This window comes from Mesitornis unicolor, unplaced genomic scaffold, assembly GCF_000695765.1.
Source record: "Mesitornis unicolor isolate BGI_N332 unplaced genomic scaffold, ASM69576v1 scaffold30525, whole genome shotgun sequence".
Classification (NCBI taxonomy): Eukaryota; Metazoa; Chordata; class Aves; order Mesitornithiformes; family Mesitornithidae; genus Mesitornis; species Mesitornis unicolor.
Window position 1 is genome coordinate 52,966 of NW_010185340.1, and position 17,038 is coordinate 70,003.

At 37.4% G+C, this 17,038-nt stretch overlaps 1 protein-coding gene across 1 annotated transcript in view; it reads right to left on the minus strand.

The window, feature by feature from the left end:
* Positions 1-16,327, minus strand: part of CNOT2 (CCR4-NOT transcription complex, subunit 2) — a 47,984-nt gene extending 31,657 nt beyond the window's left edge. Inside the window, exons 1-3 of the mRNA XM_010184809.1 lie at positions 16,323-16,327; positions 14,462-14,465; positions 6,081-6,203 (exon numbers count right to left, since the gene is read on the minus strand). Coding sequence (XP_010183111.1) covers positions 6,081-6,191 — 111 coding nt within the window. The 5' untranslated portion in view covers positions 6,192-6,203; positions 14,462-14,465; positions 16,323-16,327. The remainder of the gene's footprint in view (positions 1-6,080; positions 6,204-14,461; positions 14,466-16,322) is intronic.
* Between the last annotated feature and the right edge of the window lie 711 nt (positions 16,328-17,038).

Sequence of the window (17,038 nt, forward strand, 5' to 3'; positions counted from 1 at the left end):
TTATATTTTGTTGATTTAAGTGGAGATGCAGTAAGACACAGCTTTTAGATAAAATACAGGAAAAACAGATAGCAGAATCATTTGGTCCTTCTGTAAAAAAATCTAAACACAAACTCAACCATAATGAGAAGGATATATTCCAGTCATCAATAGTGACATTAATTTTATTGTGACATAATTTCAAATTGTAAAGTAAGTGATGTGAAATACAACTAATGCAGTTATATCCTTCTTGCAAACTGTCATGAAGTATCCATTTTCCTAAGTAAAATTAGCTTATCATGTATTGTTCTATTCGATAAACCCATTCACGTAATAATTAGTAGGTGACACAGTAAAAGGGTGCATTTTGCCTCCTAAAACTTTTGGGTTTTTCTTCATGCTGTGTAACTTCATTATGAAAATGCAAGCCTATATATGACAATAGGCTCTGAAAGGGTATACTGCATTAAAGCAAATAACTCCCTCAGTTTATTTGTAATCTTATACCCTGCAAGTCATTCCAACTGTTTTCAATTAATGGCATTACAATTTTCACTCATTTAAAGTTCAGGGGGTTTTTTGTTTGCCTTTTGGTTGTGGTTAGTTGTTTTTTTTTTTAAAAAAAACGTATTATGTGCTCACTAAAAGATGCAAAGTATGTTTAATTGGGAATGTACAAAGCAACTTTGTTGCTTTTGCAACTCTCACTTCAAAGAAAAAAGCTTAAGCTATGTGTTTCACAAAGCTAACACAGGAAAGCAACTCACTCTTCAAATTTATCAGAATGTTTCCATACACTAATATTTCCATACACTAATGCCTAGGAAAATATTCATTCTCCGTTCATAATTAAAGACAGTAATTTATTTTCTCCCAAAAATAAGCTTTAGTTCCCCCCCCTCCACAAATGGATCAAAACTATCGAGACCGTGAAAAGTTACGTTAACGTTAAGTAACTCTACTCAAGAAGCCAGCATGAGCATGAATCCTCTGACTGATACATGAGGATTCTATGGGAAATCTTAAATACTTACAACAACTCCATGTGCGGCATCTGAAGTTAAATTATGGCTAAGCTAACAAACTCCTGTGCAACGACTAAGGCGAAGGGCAAGCAAGATGCCTTGGGAAACGGGATACCATAGGTTTCCCTAGAACCCAGCAGTAGCAGACAACAATCCAGCTGCGTGGCTCAGCAATCCTAAAGCCAAAGCTGTCTCCAGGAGAGTGGTTAAACCCTTCCCACATTGAGTTCCCCGAACTTAGAAAGATCATCCTACATCAAGATGGAGGAAACCTCTGGAAAGCAGGCTCTCAGAATCAATAACCCATTTCACTGTGCTCAATATCCAAATCTGAGGATCTCCTACTTCAGGAAACAGTGTCAAGGAGCCAGATTAATAGATGCAACGAGCCAAAGCTAATCTGCAGGCTAGATCTTACTTGTCTCAATCATTAAAACGTATCTGATTTCACAAGAAGTCATGTTTCGAAAGAACTGAGCTGCAAAAGAACATCGCATCTCAACTGAGAGAGTCCAGAAATAGGTAAAAAAGATTTTTCAGAGAAGAGAATAAGCTCAGCAAACCAATCCATTGGAAGTGCAAATCAGATTATTATTATTATGTTACTGCGGGCATTTTATCATCTGCTGAGCAACAAGGAGAGAAAATGAACAGCAAAGCACTGAGCTGAGAAACAGAAAAAGCTCTCATTGAAAAAAATTCCTAACATTCCTAATAATTTGGGTAGATTTTCATTCAAAGGCATGTCTGTCTACTCTCAGATTTATGGCTGTATCTTATAACAACAGAAGATGCCCTGATCTTATATTCTCACGTAGCTATATCTTCAGCAGATTGGGCCAGACTGGTCAAATCTCACAGAGCACTTCTTACATACTTATGCATAAGAAACGAAAGAAGTTCAGACTGAACAGGTCCCATCTCTTCTCAAATCTCACCGTCATTTTTATTTTAGATAATTTCAAGACAGTAGATTCAAAAGCATACAAAAGCTGTGTGTTACCAATTGCTACCGTTGTCACTCTATGCAAATAAAAATACACATATCCCTGTCCTCACAATAATGTTGCTGAGTGCACAGACAGCTCAATTAAGTGGGTAAAACTGGCCACAAATAAGCTCTGTAATTATTTTGTGGGCACATTGCGGATCTCGTTGTCAATTTAAGTTAGAGGACCACAGCTGCTAAAAGCCAAATCTTAAACTGTTTTCTTAAACTGTTCTATTTTCTGCAAGTTCTGTAAAATACTTCATTTCTTTGCCGAAGGATTATTGACCTGGTTATCATGCACTGACCTTAAGTGCACCAGAAATCACAGACAGAGCATTCACGCGTATACTCTGTTCTACTTCTCTACTTGTGATGACTCAAGGCGAAGTCACTCATTTAGTAAAAAGGAAGCATCAGACGGCTCGAGTAAGATCTAATCTCATCTAAGGAACCATAATTCTGTGCCTATAACAACAGACCCAAATAGCATCCATATGATTTTGGAGCCACTTGTGCACATGAGTAACATGCAACTTTTCAATTTCAATTACCGTATCAATCCTGACTCTCTAGAACTGTATTCCCTAGGGAAAAAGCAGGTAAGGTAAAAGAAAGCTTTTAGGTTTTAGCTACACTGAGGCTCTGAAATAAAAAAATAACTCCCTAAACTATTTACTACTACTTTCACACTTGTAAAAAAGTCTTCAAAATTTAAGACAGGAGTCGAGCAGCCTTAGTTCATTTTACCTTTGTGTAAAGGAAAATCTTTTAAAATTGAAAGTAGCCAAAGCAACAAGTTACAAGAATATCACATCATTAAGTGCTATGAAAGTTGTTCATTAAAAGGCATATAATAATTTTTACATCTTTTTCAGTTAGGTTCTAAATTCTTTCTTTGTTTATTGAGTGAAGAACTATTTCCTAACATAATTTGAAAAAAAATTTAAACCTCCACCTTAGGTGTAAAAACAAGGTAGAAACCTGAAAAGCTCCCAACCCAGTCAAACTGTGTGCAAGTCCTCACTGTACCTCACCAGCTGCCTCTTCACAAGGACAGAAACCCTACTGTAAAGTGAAAAACAGGTTCCAAAGCTTATACAAAATAATATGCTTGCAGTAATAGTCCTTACTCTAAATTTTAAGAGGCTTTCACCATTCTGTATGTTCCTCTGCTTGGAGTACACATGTGCAGTAACAATTCCATGGAAAGCAGCAACTTTTCAGGTTAGAATCAGTAATACCTCAACAAAGTGTAAAACAGAAAAACACCAAGTTATGTCCAGTACAAGGGTGAATACTAAACAGGCTTTAGCCCTTCCCAAAGAGCAGTATTTAAGGAGGCCCATACACTAGGGGCTTCTCTCAGAACTGCTCTATTTATCATAGAATCACAGAATGGTTTAGGTTGGAAGGGACCTGAAACATCATCCAGTCCAACCCCCTGCCATGGGCAGGGACACATCTCACCAGACCAGGCCGCTCAATGCCCCATGCAACCTGGCATTGAACACTGCCAGGGAGGGGGCATGAAGCATGAATGAAGGACTCGGGTTTTATTCATATATTTGATATACTGGAAAGAAAAAAAACAAAACAATACAAAAAACTTTTAACTTGTTTTCTACAGGTTTGTAGCTAAAATCTGCAACACATCAATTTCATCTGCTCTCAGTAAAGACATATGAAACTGAAAATGAAAAAAGAGCAATAATTTAAATTGCAGTAAAACTGCACCTTGTTTAGACAATTCTATTAGAAGAGGCATAAAAACTGCTGTTTTTCAGTAAGCCTACAAAAAGATTGTGAATGCTACATTTTACTCTTTTTATTACCAGCTGGATTTTCTGAATATAAAAGTGATTTACTCCTTTCCCCAAAGTTTCTTCTACCTTTATCTTTTTCCTCACATTGACCTACTCTGTTTCACCGTAAATGTGAAGACAAAGATTCAAATTGTCTCAAGACTTAGAATGCTGGAAGGATTTCCCCGCAGACATTGATAAAACTAGATCCACGTTTTGAACGTTAGTCTTTATGAACTTCCTCAGAAAATTCTGAGCAAATTTATTTTTTGTCGGTCAAAACTAAATGTTATCCAAATAACAACTCAGTCAATATATTTATTGTGTTGTCATATACAGAACAACAACTCAAGTAGAATTCCAGTTGAAAGACTATCTGAAAACATGGTTATTTTCAATTGGAAAAGGTTTTCAAAGCCACCAAATTGGTTGGAAACTAAAAAATAATACAAACACGTTTGCAACCTCACTCAACTACTGTGAGCCAAACAAGACATCTAAGGAATATGAAATACAGAATATGCATTTAGCTATACATGAGTGATCAAAGGTGTACAGACAGTGTCAATATTACCACCATATATTTAGTTTTAGAAACTTCAAAAAAAAAAAAAAGACAATACCATTTAATGTCTTAAGATTTCATAAACAAAAGTTATACTGGACAACAGTGTAGCTACAGCAGGGAAAAAAAATCCCTTAACAAGAAATATTATTTGGAAATAAAACTTTAAAAAGCTTTTGCAAAAATCACTGTTTCCTGTCAGAATGACATCACTCTTCTGCCAACTACAGCAGCTTCTATGCCCCATTTTGGCCACTTCTCCCACAAGCTTTCAGGATTTCTCATTTGTCATTTGTGGCGCCTGGAACACCCACCTTCCTCCTCTTGAAGTCCCGTTCTAAGATCCACTTCTGCAACATTGCCTACAGAAAGAGTAGGCAACTAAAATACTCGTTCACTGTGTCAACAACGTGCCAAGCATCAGCTTTCACTGTGTATGCCATACAGCATGGCATTCATCTCACTTCACCGTTCTTACTACACCGTAATGATTTCTCCTTCAGTGCATCAAATCTAAAAGAGTGGATTTAATATCTAAGAATCACTTTGGAGAAATACTGTCTACTTGTTTTGAGAGCACTAGTTGCACCTCTCAATGCTCACAGAAAGGAAAGTGCATTCAACATTATAAATATTCCACTGTGCCTGTGTGCATCTGTGCTACATACACATATGTAATGGACATAAACAGAAAAGAACAGCCTATTTGATTTTCTTTACACTGCAGTATATTTCAATCCTTTCCTGACTCGCCTGAAATTTCTCATCACAGTAACTTATGAAACTGAATTGGAAAGCTGCATTTAAGCGTTTGTTTGTTTGTTTTAAAAAAGCCTTCTACTCTAAACCTATTTCATTCTGTCTTTGAATATCTGGATTAAAATTTAACCAAAGGTCTATAGGAAATGCTTATGTTTATGTGGTCTACCAAGACTATGTTCACATCTGCTATTAAACAACTGCATTTCTGGGCAGTCATGGAGGCAGACTTGAAGCAGTAACACCTTTCTAGAAGTCTGAAGGGATTTTTAAATTTTATTACAGAGAAAATCTAGCATATATGTTGCTTACACATCTTAAATGCAAGCATGTCATGAGATGGTATTACTGAACTTCAGGTGACATGAACCCCAAGTCATGCTTCCAGTCTTCCATCTATTTCTACATGCCACTCCATATTAAAGTGAAATACTTTACTGGCTAATTTATTTACATCAGTAAGAAGCAGAGCTTCAGTAACGTCAATGCAGTTCTAACATAAAATAATGGGGCAAAATTATTTAGAATGGGTGATTTTGTAACTTTGTGTCATTACAAATGGGAATTAGAATACCTGAGCAGATAAACACGCTGCACAAGGCATTTTCAATAAATGCTTGAAGAAGCAAAATGCAAAATCACAACAAAAACACTGCAGTCACAACACGTAAACACAAAATATAACCAATAACCCAACTTAAGTTACAAATATAATTTTTAAAGATGAAAATCAAAACCCTGGCAAGCATATAGCTGAAATTTACATGTAGAAATGCACTAAAATTAAAAGACCTGCGACTGAAAACAGTGTCATTCACAGCTTAAGGCTAAATGAAGCCCTTCCTTGGACATATTTCACATACTTGAAACTATGGTTATTTTCAATTGGAAAAAGATTTTCAAAGCCACAAAACTGGTTGGAAATTAAAGGGGAAAAATAAGCTTATTCAACTTACATCTTTTTCTGACCGATGGGGGAACATCGATGATTGGCTGTAGTACATGTTTTCATCATGGTAGTCACCATCAACCCCCTCTACAAACTTCTTCCTTGAAGCACCAAACATGCTGTTTGTCACCTAAATAAGAAGAAAAACAATTATATACTATATATGGTTTGGTTTGCTACATACTTATAATACTATATATTTCAAATATCTGTTAAGATTGTTAAAAAAAAAAAAACACCTGCTTCTAAACATTTGAAAATTCCTCTTGAAAAATATTTTTTGTATATTGTCAACGTAATAGTTCTTCCAAGTGGGATTTTCATCTGACAAACTTGTATTTCAGAGAGGACTGGGGTGGCAACAGGGGACAGACTTTGTTTTTTGGAGGGATGTTTGTTTGTTTGTTGGTTGAGTTTTTTGGTTTTTGAGTCTCATGACCTTTCACTCAGGTTCATTTAAAATCAAAGCATGCCAGACAACGAAACAGCAAATTTCTCAATTTTCCTCTCCTCAGGCAAACATATTCCATTTAAAAGAAGAAAATATAGAAACATTCTTTAGAGCTCAGCCACCTTATGCGAAATAACAATAATGGAAAAAGGAAGAAAAACCCCAAAACATCTGTGAAATCACTCCCATGTCTCATCACCACAACTTTGAAAAAGTAGCTTTCTACTCGACCCTGCGCACTCAGAGCCGTGATTAACTAAGAGAAGGTCAAGCTTAACCACACTCAACTTCATCGCAGACTGGCAAAGTTACTGCAGACAGTCCATAAAAACAGCACTACATTTTATTCTGTCCTTGCTCCCAGAAGCGCGCGCACACAGAGCTGCTAAGTCAGGAACTGGAAACTGAAGAAACAGCAGCCACAGAACCTCACTTCATTAGAAAATTTCATCCCGCAGCAAGGTCATACACCAACGCTAAGGCATCTACTGCACGCAGTGTGCATTTATACACCCAACTCTCTATTTACGTAAAAATACACACACCCCTGTTAAGTTCCTAATCTGACTCCAAAACACTATCACAGCACTGCGTGGGCTAACCAAGCCCTGTTTTAACCTAATAGGTTAATGTTCAAACCAGAAAAATGGCCGACACTGGTCAGCGCTGAGCAACTCACAGCTTCTTGTGCCTTACAGGGATGGTTAGCAACCCTACGCAAGATACCTTCAAATGGATCTTTAACATCCTGAAAGGTAAAGAACAGTTATTATATCCTCTGACTTACTATCTTCACTACTGACAGCATTAGCTTAACTTAAAAAACAGCAAACATAGGACAGTTTAAAAAAAAAAAAATTTAGAGCCACTTTGTACTATCTTAGGCTTATGCTTGAAATTGAAATTTCAAAACAGTTATTCTTGTTGGCTGCAAGGAGAGTTACTTTCAGCTTGAAATCCTCTTATCCCTACTGACACAAAATCACTCTGATATTCCTCACGGTGTAGTGTATTCAAATTTCACCTTTACCGACAAAGATTTCTAGGCAGTGTTTATAACATAGGTGCTCCTACACTAGCAACAACTTAACACCATAATTTCAAAGTCATAGGACTTTTGAGTAAAAGTAAAGTCAACACTTGGGATGCATTTGATACAGCTACAATCACAGAATTGCCCTAAAATGTTCAGCTAAACAAGCGCCTATTCCACTACTCCTACAGGAATATTTCAGATATTTAGATTACTGATGTCTCAGAACAAATGTATAGTCTGTTACACACATGTGAAGGCATGACAACGTACTGCACAGCTTCTCCAGACGAAACTTGTCTTTTGTGATATTTACAAAAATGTGCAAATGGAAGGTCCCAAACTGCTTGACCACATTCAGCTGACTTTCACACTTGTAGTGAAGATTTCATTACACCATAAGCATACCCCACTGTGCTAATCTCCTTACAATGCAATTATCACCTACCAGATGGGATGGAGCATTTAACAGGCTAAGGGGATTATCTTGTCCTTTGCTCTGCCTGAATAAAGTGCGGCGAGATGAGCAGTTGCCTTTAACCGCTGTAAAAAGGATAGGGAAATGCTTTGGTGAAGCTATCCTGAGCAATGAGGAGAAGCTGAGTGTCTCAACCAACAACTGCTCTTCAGAAGGGAAAAGGCAGCTTCTCACAAGTCCTGAAGAATTTTTTGGTGCTCCTTTAACAATATCTGGGATAAGAGATTTTTTTGCCATATAACCTTCTCTTGTCATACACCATCAGAATAACAAAATTTAATTGTTATAGAAAGCAAGTCACTGAAGCATACACCATGCTGTACTAATGTAATACCTAATCGTGAGCTACAGTACAGGAACTATGTAAGGGGGAAAAAAACAATACTGTCTTTGACCCTGTAGCTTTTGATCTTATTTCCGCAAAGGTATACACAGGGCTGGCTACACATGCACCGTAAAGTTTTCTGAGTCAGTGGGGTAAGGTCATAGTTTTCAGTCTTAAAATATACATTTAAAGCTGCAGCAAGAAAGCTACTATGTCCAAATATGATGTCTATATGCTGAAAAGCTGAAAGATATTTTGAAAACACTCTCCACTGAATTTAAATTGTTTAAAAGATTATTTTCTATATTGATAATTGTATAAGACTGTGGCCCAAAAACTAATCCAAGATTATGCCCTGAAGACTGATGAAGTGTGCTGATATTAATATGGAATCTCAGAAGAGCATGGTTATTAAAAAAAGAAAAGAAGAAAACTTTTAATAATTAAGACAGGTTAAATATTGGTATTTTTATTGGCAACCTGTATTTCCACACGATATCCAGCTGGCCTGCGTTGATGACCTCAGAGCAGAGCTGTGCACTGCAGGCTGCAGCTGCAGGGGAAGAGGAGAAGGCCAGAGGAGCCCTGCCTGCAACCCAGCTGCAGCGCTGCGCCCGACTGCTCAGAAAGCCTTCAAAAACTTCTTGCAGAGACTGACACTTCTTCACAGCAGCATTTTTATAAGCGATTCTGTCTTTCAATGCTGCCAAGAGAACAAGTCGCGTGCAGCGCTCAAGCTGTCCACGCTCCCATGGCGGGAAGCGGTACAGGTGCTGGAGGCCATTCTGGCAGCTGCCTGCACCCCTAACAGGATTTCACTTCACCAGAAAGAGTTGCCGCTTGTTCTCAGGGTGACCCACAGCACAGATCACAACGCAGAAATGTGGCATTGCAATTCACACTGCCATCCAGCCCTGTTACAAAACTAACAGCATGATAAAATGAGACAACCGCTAAAGACCTGCAGCTGAAAGGGGAGGAACTGGGATTAGAGACTGAGGCTGCAGCTGCTGTGGCCTGGCTGCTCACTTCTTGCTTGTTCTTAGGCTAACACCAGCAGCCAGTTCATCTACTTCCCTGTAGCCAGTGACAGAAAACAGTGGGAAAACTTCTGAACCAGAGCACCTATCCCCGTGTAGGCTTTTATAATGTGACAGCAGGTTTACACAACGATGGTGTCAGACAGTTGCCAAGTTAGCAGCAGGCATCTTCCTATCCACTCTACTCCAGTATTCACCGACATATTCATTAGTCAGTCATGCTACAAGCATATGTGCAGATATTGAAAAAACACTGTTGCAGCACTATTTGTAAGAAGGTGTGAGAATAACGGAGGCTGTGCCAAATGAGGGCAGATCTGCAGATGGAACTTTGCTGCTTATTTCTTAGGCCAAGAAGCCACCAGGAAACCTCATACACAGACTGCAGCTCCTTTTTCATAGGCTTATAGATCAGTGTCCAATCAGCTACAAAAGTAAATACAGCAAAGTTCACGCAGTACTTATAAATACATTTTAAACCCTTTGGAAAGTACCAGTAACCTGAGATTTTGTACCTTCACAGGGTCTAGATCGATGAGGTGAAAAGTAGAAATGAGCTCTTGTATTTAAGTCCCTCATTCACACATATATATCTATATGCACACATGTTTAAGCCAACACAATCTCACAGAAGTGGTACTCCAATTATGTGGCAATTTTATTAAATAAATGATTCCTGTCTACTCAGTCTGATTTCATACAGAGCCCTCTTCTAATCCTGTAAGTACTTTTCCTCTTCTACTGTGAGAACTCAGTCCTCTGTTGCACAAGACACATTGGCAGCTCAACCATTCATTAAAAATGTAAAAATGGTGCACTTCTGTCAATTCATCCTTTAGCATTATATTGCAAAAGTACTTATAACTCCCACTGGGAGACCCATGTACAAATATTATTAGAAAATATTTGTGGTAACAGAAGAAAGAAAGAAGGAGCTACACATTAGGATGGAGTTCAGAGAAGCGACCAGCCATGCTGCCGCACACCGTGCCCAATTCTGATCGGGTGAACACAAGCACTTGTCGCAGCACGAGCTCATCATGTTTAAAAATTAGTTTGCCCACAACTTCATGTTAACAAAGCAAACCTGCAAGACCTTTAAATTCTTCTGTGCGATATTTCCTACCAACCACTACTACAGGGGAACTAAAAGCACCACACAACTGTTAAGGCCTTGAAGTAACTAATAAGCAGTCTGCTGTGGTCATTGACCTGTATCCTTGAGCTGAGTACATAACTAACAACACTTATTGTTAAAATTTAAAAAAAAAAAAATTCAAGAAAAATCCTTTTCATTGCTAGAAACACTGCAGTATAGCATACTTCAGCATACAAAAACTTGTTTGTTAGCAATAACTGAAAATACATTACCGACACGGAATTTGTAAGGAAAAACTATTAAAAATTTTGTCATCTTAAGTTGCAAGAAGATCTTCTCTATAATCACTTATAAAGCGATGCTATGATTGTACCTTAAATAAGTTTAACAGCCTGAATAAAATTACAGTATTAAAATATGAAAACTAATTATGTTTCTGTTGTGCAATATTACTATAGGTAGTGTCCAAGGAGAGCTCACTCATGACATTAACACAACCAACTCTAAACTAAGAGAATATTACAAAATGTCCCTGTAGAAAGGCTATTTTTAATTTTGGATCGAGCAAAAAAAAATTAACCATTGCACTACAACTGATTAAACTCATCATCTTTATAAGAGCCAAAAAGATATACAGTAACGCAAGTTGTAAAAAAGAAAACACTTTAGGAATTTTAGTAATATCTTTCCTTCCCTGCTCCTCCAACGACTGTGGTATTTGTCAACATGAACACTGTCATTATGTGAGAGCAATTAGAAGTTGTAATCTCAGTCTCCTTAGTTACAGAGCTTCCATCCATCCACATACTAAGGCTTCTGATGTTGCTGTTTAGGTCTTACTAAGCAAATTTTATCATTTACTCTATCTTTCTCATCTGTTTTCACTTGCATATCCAAAGTATCTACGAAAGTTATCCTTAATGAGCCTTTCAGTAAAAAAATAAGTGTCTAAAAAGAATAATTAAGAGCCTATCAAAAGTCACATGCTGGTAACCACCAAATCACCCTGCAATTTAAGCCAAAACATAGGTTTTGGAATTCCATCAGTTGGTAAAACATAGCATAAATTCAATTCATAATAAAAACCACTACCATTTATGATCCTACTTCTCAATGTCAAAAATAACTCCTATTTGGCCCAAACTGGAACTGATATACAATAGGATACATACTACCGACTGGTAGATGCAAAAGATCTCTCAAATCCCAAACCTTTAGTGATAAGTTACAGCTATTAAAAAACACCATGAAAAGTACACAAGTACAAATAGATACATTTTATTTTCAGAATGAAAGATAAAAAACTCCTGAAGTTGATATCCTCTGTTCCTTCATTTTATTTCACAATCAGTCACTCCATTTCTCCAAGGTGACCGATAACCTCTAATAGTATACTATACGCTTACGCTATGGTAGCCCTTCAAACCACTTTGTAGCATCACGCAATCACGGAGTACAGAACATTTAACTATATTTCTTTCTTGTTAAAAAGTCAAAAGTTTCAAGCACTAAGGAAATAAAGAACATACAGTTACGATTTTAAGACTATCCTCCACTCATATTCTCAAGAACAGCCATCTACAAGGTAAAATTTTTTCAAATTAATAAAATACAGTAAAGCTTCCTAAAGCGACACTAAACCTGTGAATCTCTGCTGCAAGCAAACTATGTCAGAAAAGTGCAGTCTCTAACATCAAGCAAGCCTCAGAAATTCTCCTGACCAAGATCTACACGCTAATGGTTTTAAACCCTTAGCTATCCTCAACTATTACAAAATGAACATTTTACAACACTCTTGAAATAAAACAGCACAGGAGGAATAAGAAAAAACTATCCCACATTAAAATACACATAAGACAACACTGAAATTACTAAAGCTAAGCTAGAAAATGGAGATTCTAAGAAGGTCCATTTGGTTTCCTAACACAGATAACACCACGTCCATCCTGGGGCAGAGTCCTGCAGGTTCTACTCCTACTAATCACGAGCACAAGGTTTGGAAGGTGTGAGAAACCACCAGTGGTTGAGAATACAACTTTGCATTAAGCTGAGTTTGGTCAATGAGATGCACTCACTCAGGAAATAATCTTCAGACACACCATTCAACAGAATCCAAACGGACACAAGAAAGACATTTCAAAGATGAGAAAGGCAGCAAGGGACCTGCAGAAGCGACCAAAAGAGCAGCTGAACTAGCGCTCCACCTGGAGCGGCTGTGGGGAGAAAGCAAGAATACATTTCACCTTATTATTTATTATTTTTTATTTCCTGACGAGAAGCAGGAGCATGTCCTTCATAGACACAGAAATGAAGTCACAAGTCCTGACCAACCACACACATCTGCACACTCAAACACAAGCTGTAAAACACACTGCTGGATTATCTGTCAAAGACAGATAATGACAGGATTTTGTAATCAAAAACAACTATTACTTGTCTGATAATATTGTAGATAATATTATTTACTCAATAATAAGAAAAAAACCCCAAACCAGTATATCATATTCAAGAGCCTATCCAAAATGAGATTACATTCACCTACTTTCCCTCTTCTTAAAGTTTCCAGTCATTTATATTTACAATTCATTCAAGACTAAGAGTGGTTCTAGATTTAATTTAACATAGCATTTCTGACTGACTAGTGTAAAATGTGATACGTCTGGCTGTGCAATGCCCTTCAACCTTAAGGCTGCACCATGAAAGACGCTGGCATTTTAGAAAGAGGTGACAATCATGCCAGAAACTTCAGGGGGCAATATGTTGGCTCTTTTAAATTCAATACTATTTTAGTATGAACAACAGTGATCAACAGAAAGAATCTTGAAAATAAATGATATTCTGGCATACTCCTCTTACCTACTTAAGACACTCCTCAGCCATAACATTTTTTAAAGAAAGAAACTAGTTCAGTTTGTAAACAAAAAGTAACTTTCAAAGTGTGTTCCCAGTTGATGATCCAACAAGATAATTGCCAGCTAAATATAAACTGTATGTGTATCACATCTATTTACTGATGGCCTTTTGGGAATACCATCAAAGCAGAAATCAGTTATGCTAAGAAGCCAGACTTAACCAAACTTAAGTTCAGAAACCAAACAAGCTTCTAAAGTACCTATGTTATCATGGGAAAACAGAATAAAACCCAAGAAGCAAGCAAAGCAGCACATAAAGTAACAGATAGGAAAACTTGCATTTCTACTAACTATTACAACAAATCTGCCTATGAAAATGAGTATTTGGCTAATATGGAAATATGTCAGCCTTAGAAAGGAGAAATTCAGCTGCCGAGTTTGTAAATAAATAAGCAAAACCCCCCAAGTTCCATTCTGGAAAGATAATGAAATTTGCTTCAAAATACTCTCATAATAAACTTATCACTACAGTGGCACTTCTCCTGGATCCTCAGAAGTTTATTCTGCAAGTTTCTATCAACCAGCATTTTGCACCTCAACCATGAGAAAAAATGCCACTGAAACATATCAGAATGCCAACTTCTTACCTTATTCTGTTTGATCACCTTTGACTCATCCCATTAACTATTTCACAAATGCACCCGTTGAAAACTGCTTGCAGTTTTAACTAAAAACGGATTCTGCAATTGAACAACACTGCAGTTTGCCATACAGACTGCATTAGTGCTGTTGAGTATTTTGCTGTAGACAAACCAAGTTTTGCTGTATTTCAGAAATTACTCTTTCATAACAAAATAGAATAAGATATCCTCTAATTCAGCAAATTAATCTATTTGAATTTTATCTCCAGTTTCATGCCTGGCTTTGCCTTTTTTGTTGTTTTGTAATGTCGGGTTTTTTTGGTGGTTTTTGTTTAGTTTTTTTAGAAAATAAATAAAAAGGGACTTTACTTAGTTAGAAATTCTAGATCTATTCAGACGTACTCTAGAGTTCCTTAACAGAGCATATAAATGCTAAAGCTCAGCTTTAAAAGATTAGGAAATCAGCTACTGCACTAAGTTCTTTAGAAATAACAAAATCCTATCATTCCCTCCAGTCCCCAGACGAAGAAGTCGGAATTTGGCATTTTCTTACACACTGCATTACTCAGAGCTAATTGATAAAAAAAAGCAATTTGTGTTCAGCAGAACTCTGCTGCAGCAAATGGTGAGTATGGTCTAACTCACATGATGTGTGTGCGGTCTGAAAGCCAGACCAGGTACCTGCAGAAATGAACCCATAAAATAAAATCATACTAAGCACACGCAAATTGTTCTTCTCAAAGACTTTGAACTGTGACAGATTCTATGCATTTCTCATGGAGGCAAAAAAGGAAATAGTGATAAAAAAAATCAACAGTCACAGAAAAGTGCACTTCCTGCTCTAAAACTCATACCTGTAAGAAATAAGCTGTAGAACTAGTCATAATGTAAATAACTTTAGCTGAAAACTCAAGGAGGGGTGCAAGAAGCAAATGTAGGGAACAAGAAGTTTCAGCCTGAAAAAACACACTGCAATTTGTTTAAGCAACAGAAAAGACGGGATTTCAAACAGGGAAATGCCAGGCTGCGGTCAGAGGCCTGGTACCATCCACTCTCTCTATCCTGTAGTCCTCTGCTAGAATGCACCAAACCAGGACAGCTGTTTTCCTAGCGTATGTTTCACGATACGTGTATGGGCATATAGCAGAGAAAAGATCCTCAAGGGACATGAAGTGCTAATGAGACAGGCAGTAAAGCAAGCATGGAATTCTAGTGTCTTAATTCACAGAATCCCCAGACAGGAGAAATACGTTAAAAAACGCAAAGAAATTAAGCATGATTTTTTTAATGAATAGCTCTGAGCAGTTTAAGGGTAAAACAAAAGGAAAAAAATACTTTTAACAGGTTTTCATTTTTCATATGTATTCAGTAGTTGTCACATATTCACACAACACATTTTTAACAGCAAAACAGGAAGTTGGCCAAGTAAGATTAAGTAGGTCGGACTTGAGCTTCACAATCAAGAGACTTGCTATGCTAAAATACTTCTTCTCTACCAAGTGCTACAGCTTCAGTATCACCATGACATACTTTGCCACCTCTGATGCTTGGTATCACTCGTAGCCACTCGAAACCTTTTTTCACAAACAGACAACATGGATGATGCACACACAGACAAACAGAGTTTAACCTGAAAAACAAACCAGGTCTTAATGTAGTCCAAGCCAGGCAATGGCTCTCACCAAGGTCCCATTTCTGAAGCTGAGATCACTGGTCCCAGTAGTACAGAAATTATATAAAGGTTTCATTAATAAGGAGCATTTCAGAAGTCTTTTATACTGATGAGTCCCCTAAGAAGTTATAAAAACAAAAGAAAACCCCTGGTAGAGTAACATGCAAACCATTTTCCTGAATTATGCTCATTGTAACTAGTATGTTAACAGCTGATTCCCCTCCCAAGAAAGGGTCCTGAACTGTTCTGCAAGCCAACTCCCTGCTACCACTTACTGAAAGCAAAAAAAGCCATTTGCCCATGCAGAGGACAGATACATATTCGCTTGCCAACATTGCTGCAAAGGGTCTACTTTTTGGTACTACACAACAGAACCATGTGTTACTCTACAAATTCATCTGCAAGCTCCGTTACGCTGCCTCTTTTTAAAACATCTACACATTCAGTTACACGCCAGCTTAGTGTGACATTACACTTGAAAGAAAAAAAAGTAAATACTTAAGCCTCCTAAATGGTAAGACATAGTTAAAACAATAAATAAAAGTAGCACACTAATGCAACAGCTTGTGTACTGATAGCCAAACATCTTATTCATTTTGTACAATTAAAGCCTTTTAATTCACAAGTAAACTGCATGCCACTGCTTCAAAACCTGCACTGAATTTCTTGCATTTGCCAAATCAGAAACTTTTACAAGGAAAGCTGGTGGTGAGGAAAGACAAAACAACGCTCCTAAAGGGCTTAAGCAGGCTTTATCCCTCCAGGGGATGCAAAATTGAAGCCCACCAGCAGCAATAATGCTCGCAGGGCAGGGGGTGGTGGCATGGGGACAGGAGTGGATGAGTGGGAGACGAAGGTCGGCCAGGCCTCAGAGGCTGGGAGAGCCTTTTCTTCCTTTCCCTAAATCTTGCTGTGGCCCCTTATTTCACGTCTAAGCCAAGCTGATATCGTTTCATCTGCTACGTGGTGTCCTCCTGCTTTCTCTGTAGTTATTACCTTACTTACTCTTTAAGCAGCATTTAACAGTGGCTACACACTCAAATCAGTTGAAGCCAGAAATACACAGCAATAAGTGGGTTTTTTTCTTTTATTTCTGTAAAATATTAAGCCTCGTTAAATGACACATTTTGCAATAACTATTAGGTAGTCTGGATCTGTTCACTGACACCATCTTTCATGAGTTCATTTACCATTTAAAAAGTTTTGCACTATATATCAGACAGGGAGATAAAGCTTATAAACAGAGAGGAAAAACTCAGCTTTGAAGTAATTCAAATTTGGTTTATGATCTCAGGATATAGACATTTTCATCACATTGAATCTCTTCTATTGTGGGAAAAGAATAAAAAAAATAAAATTAAAAAATTGGACTCC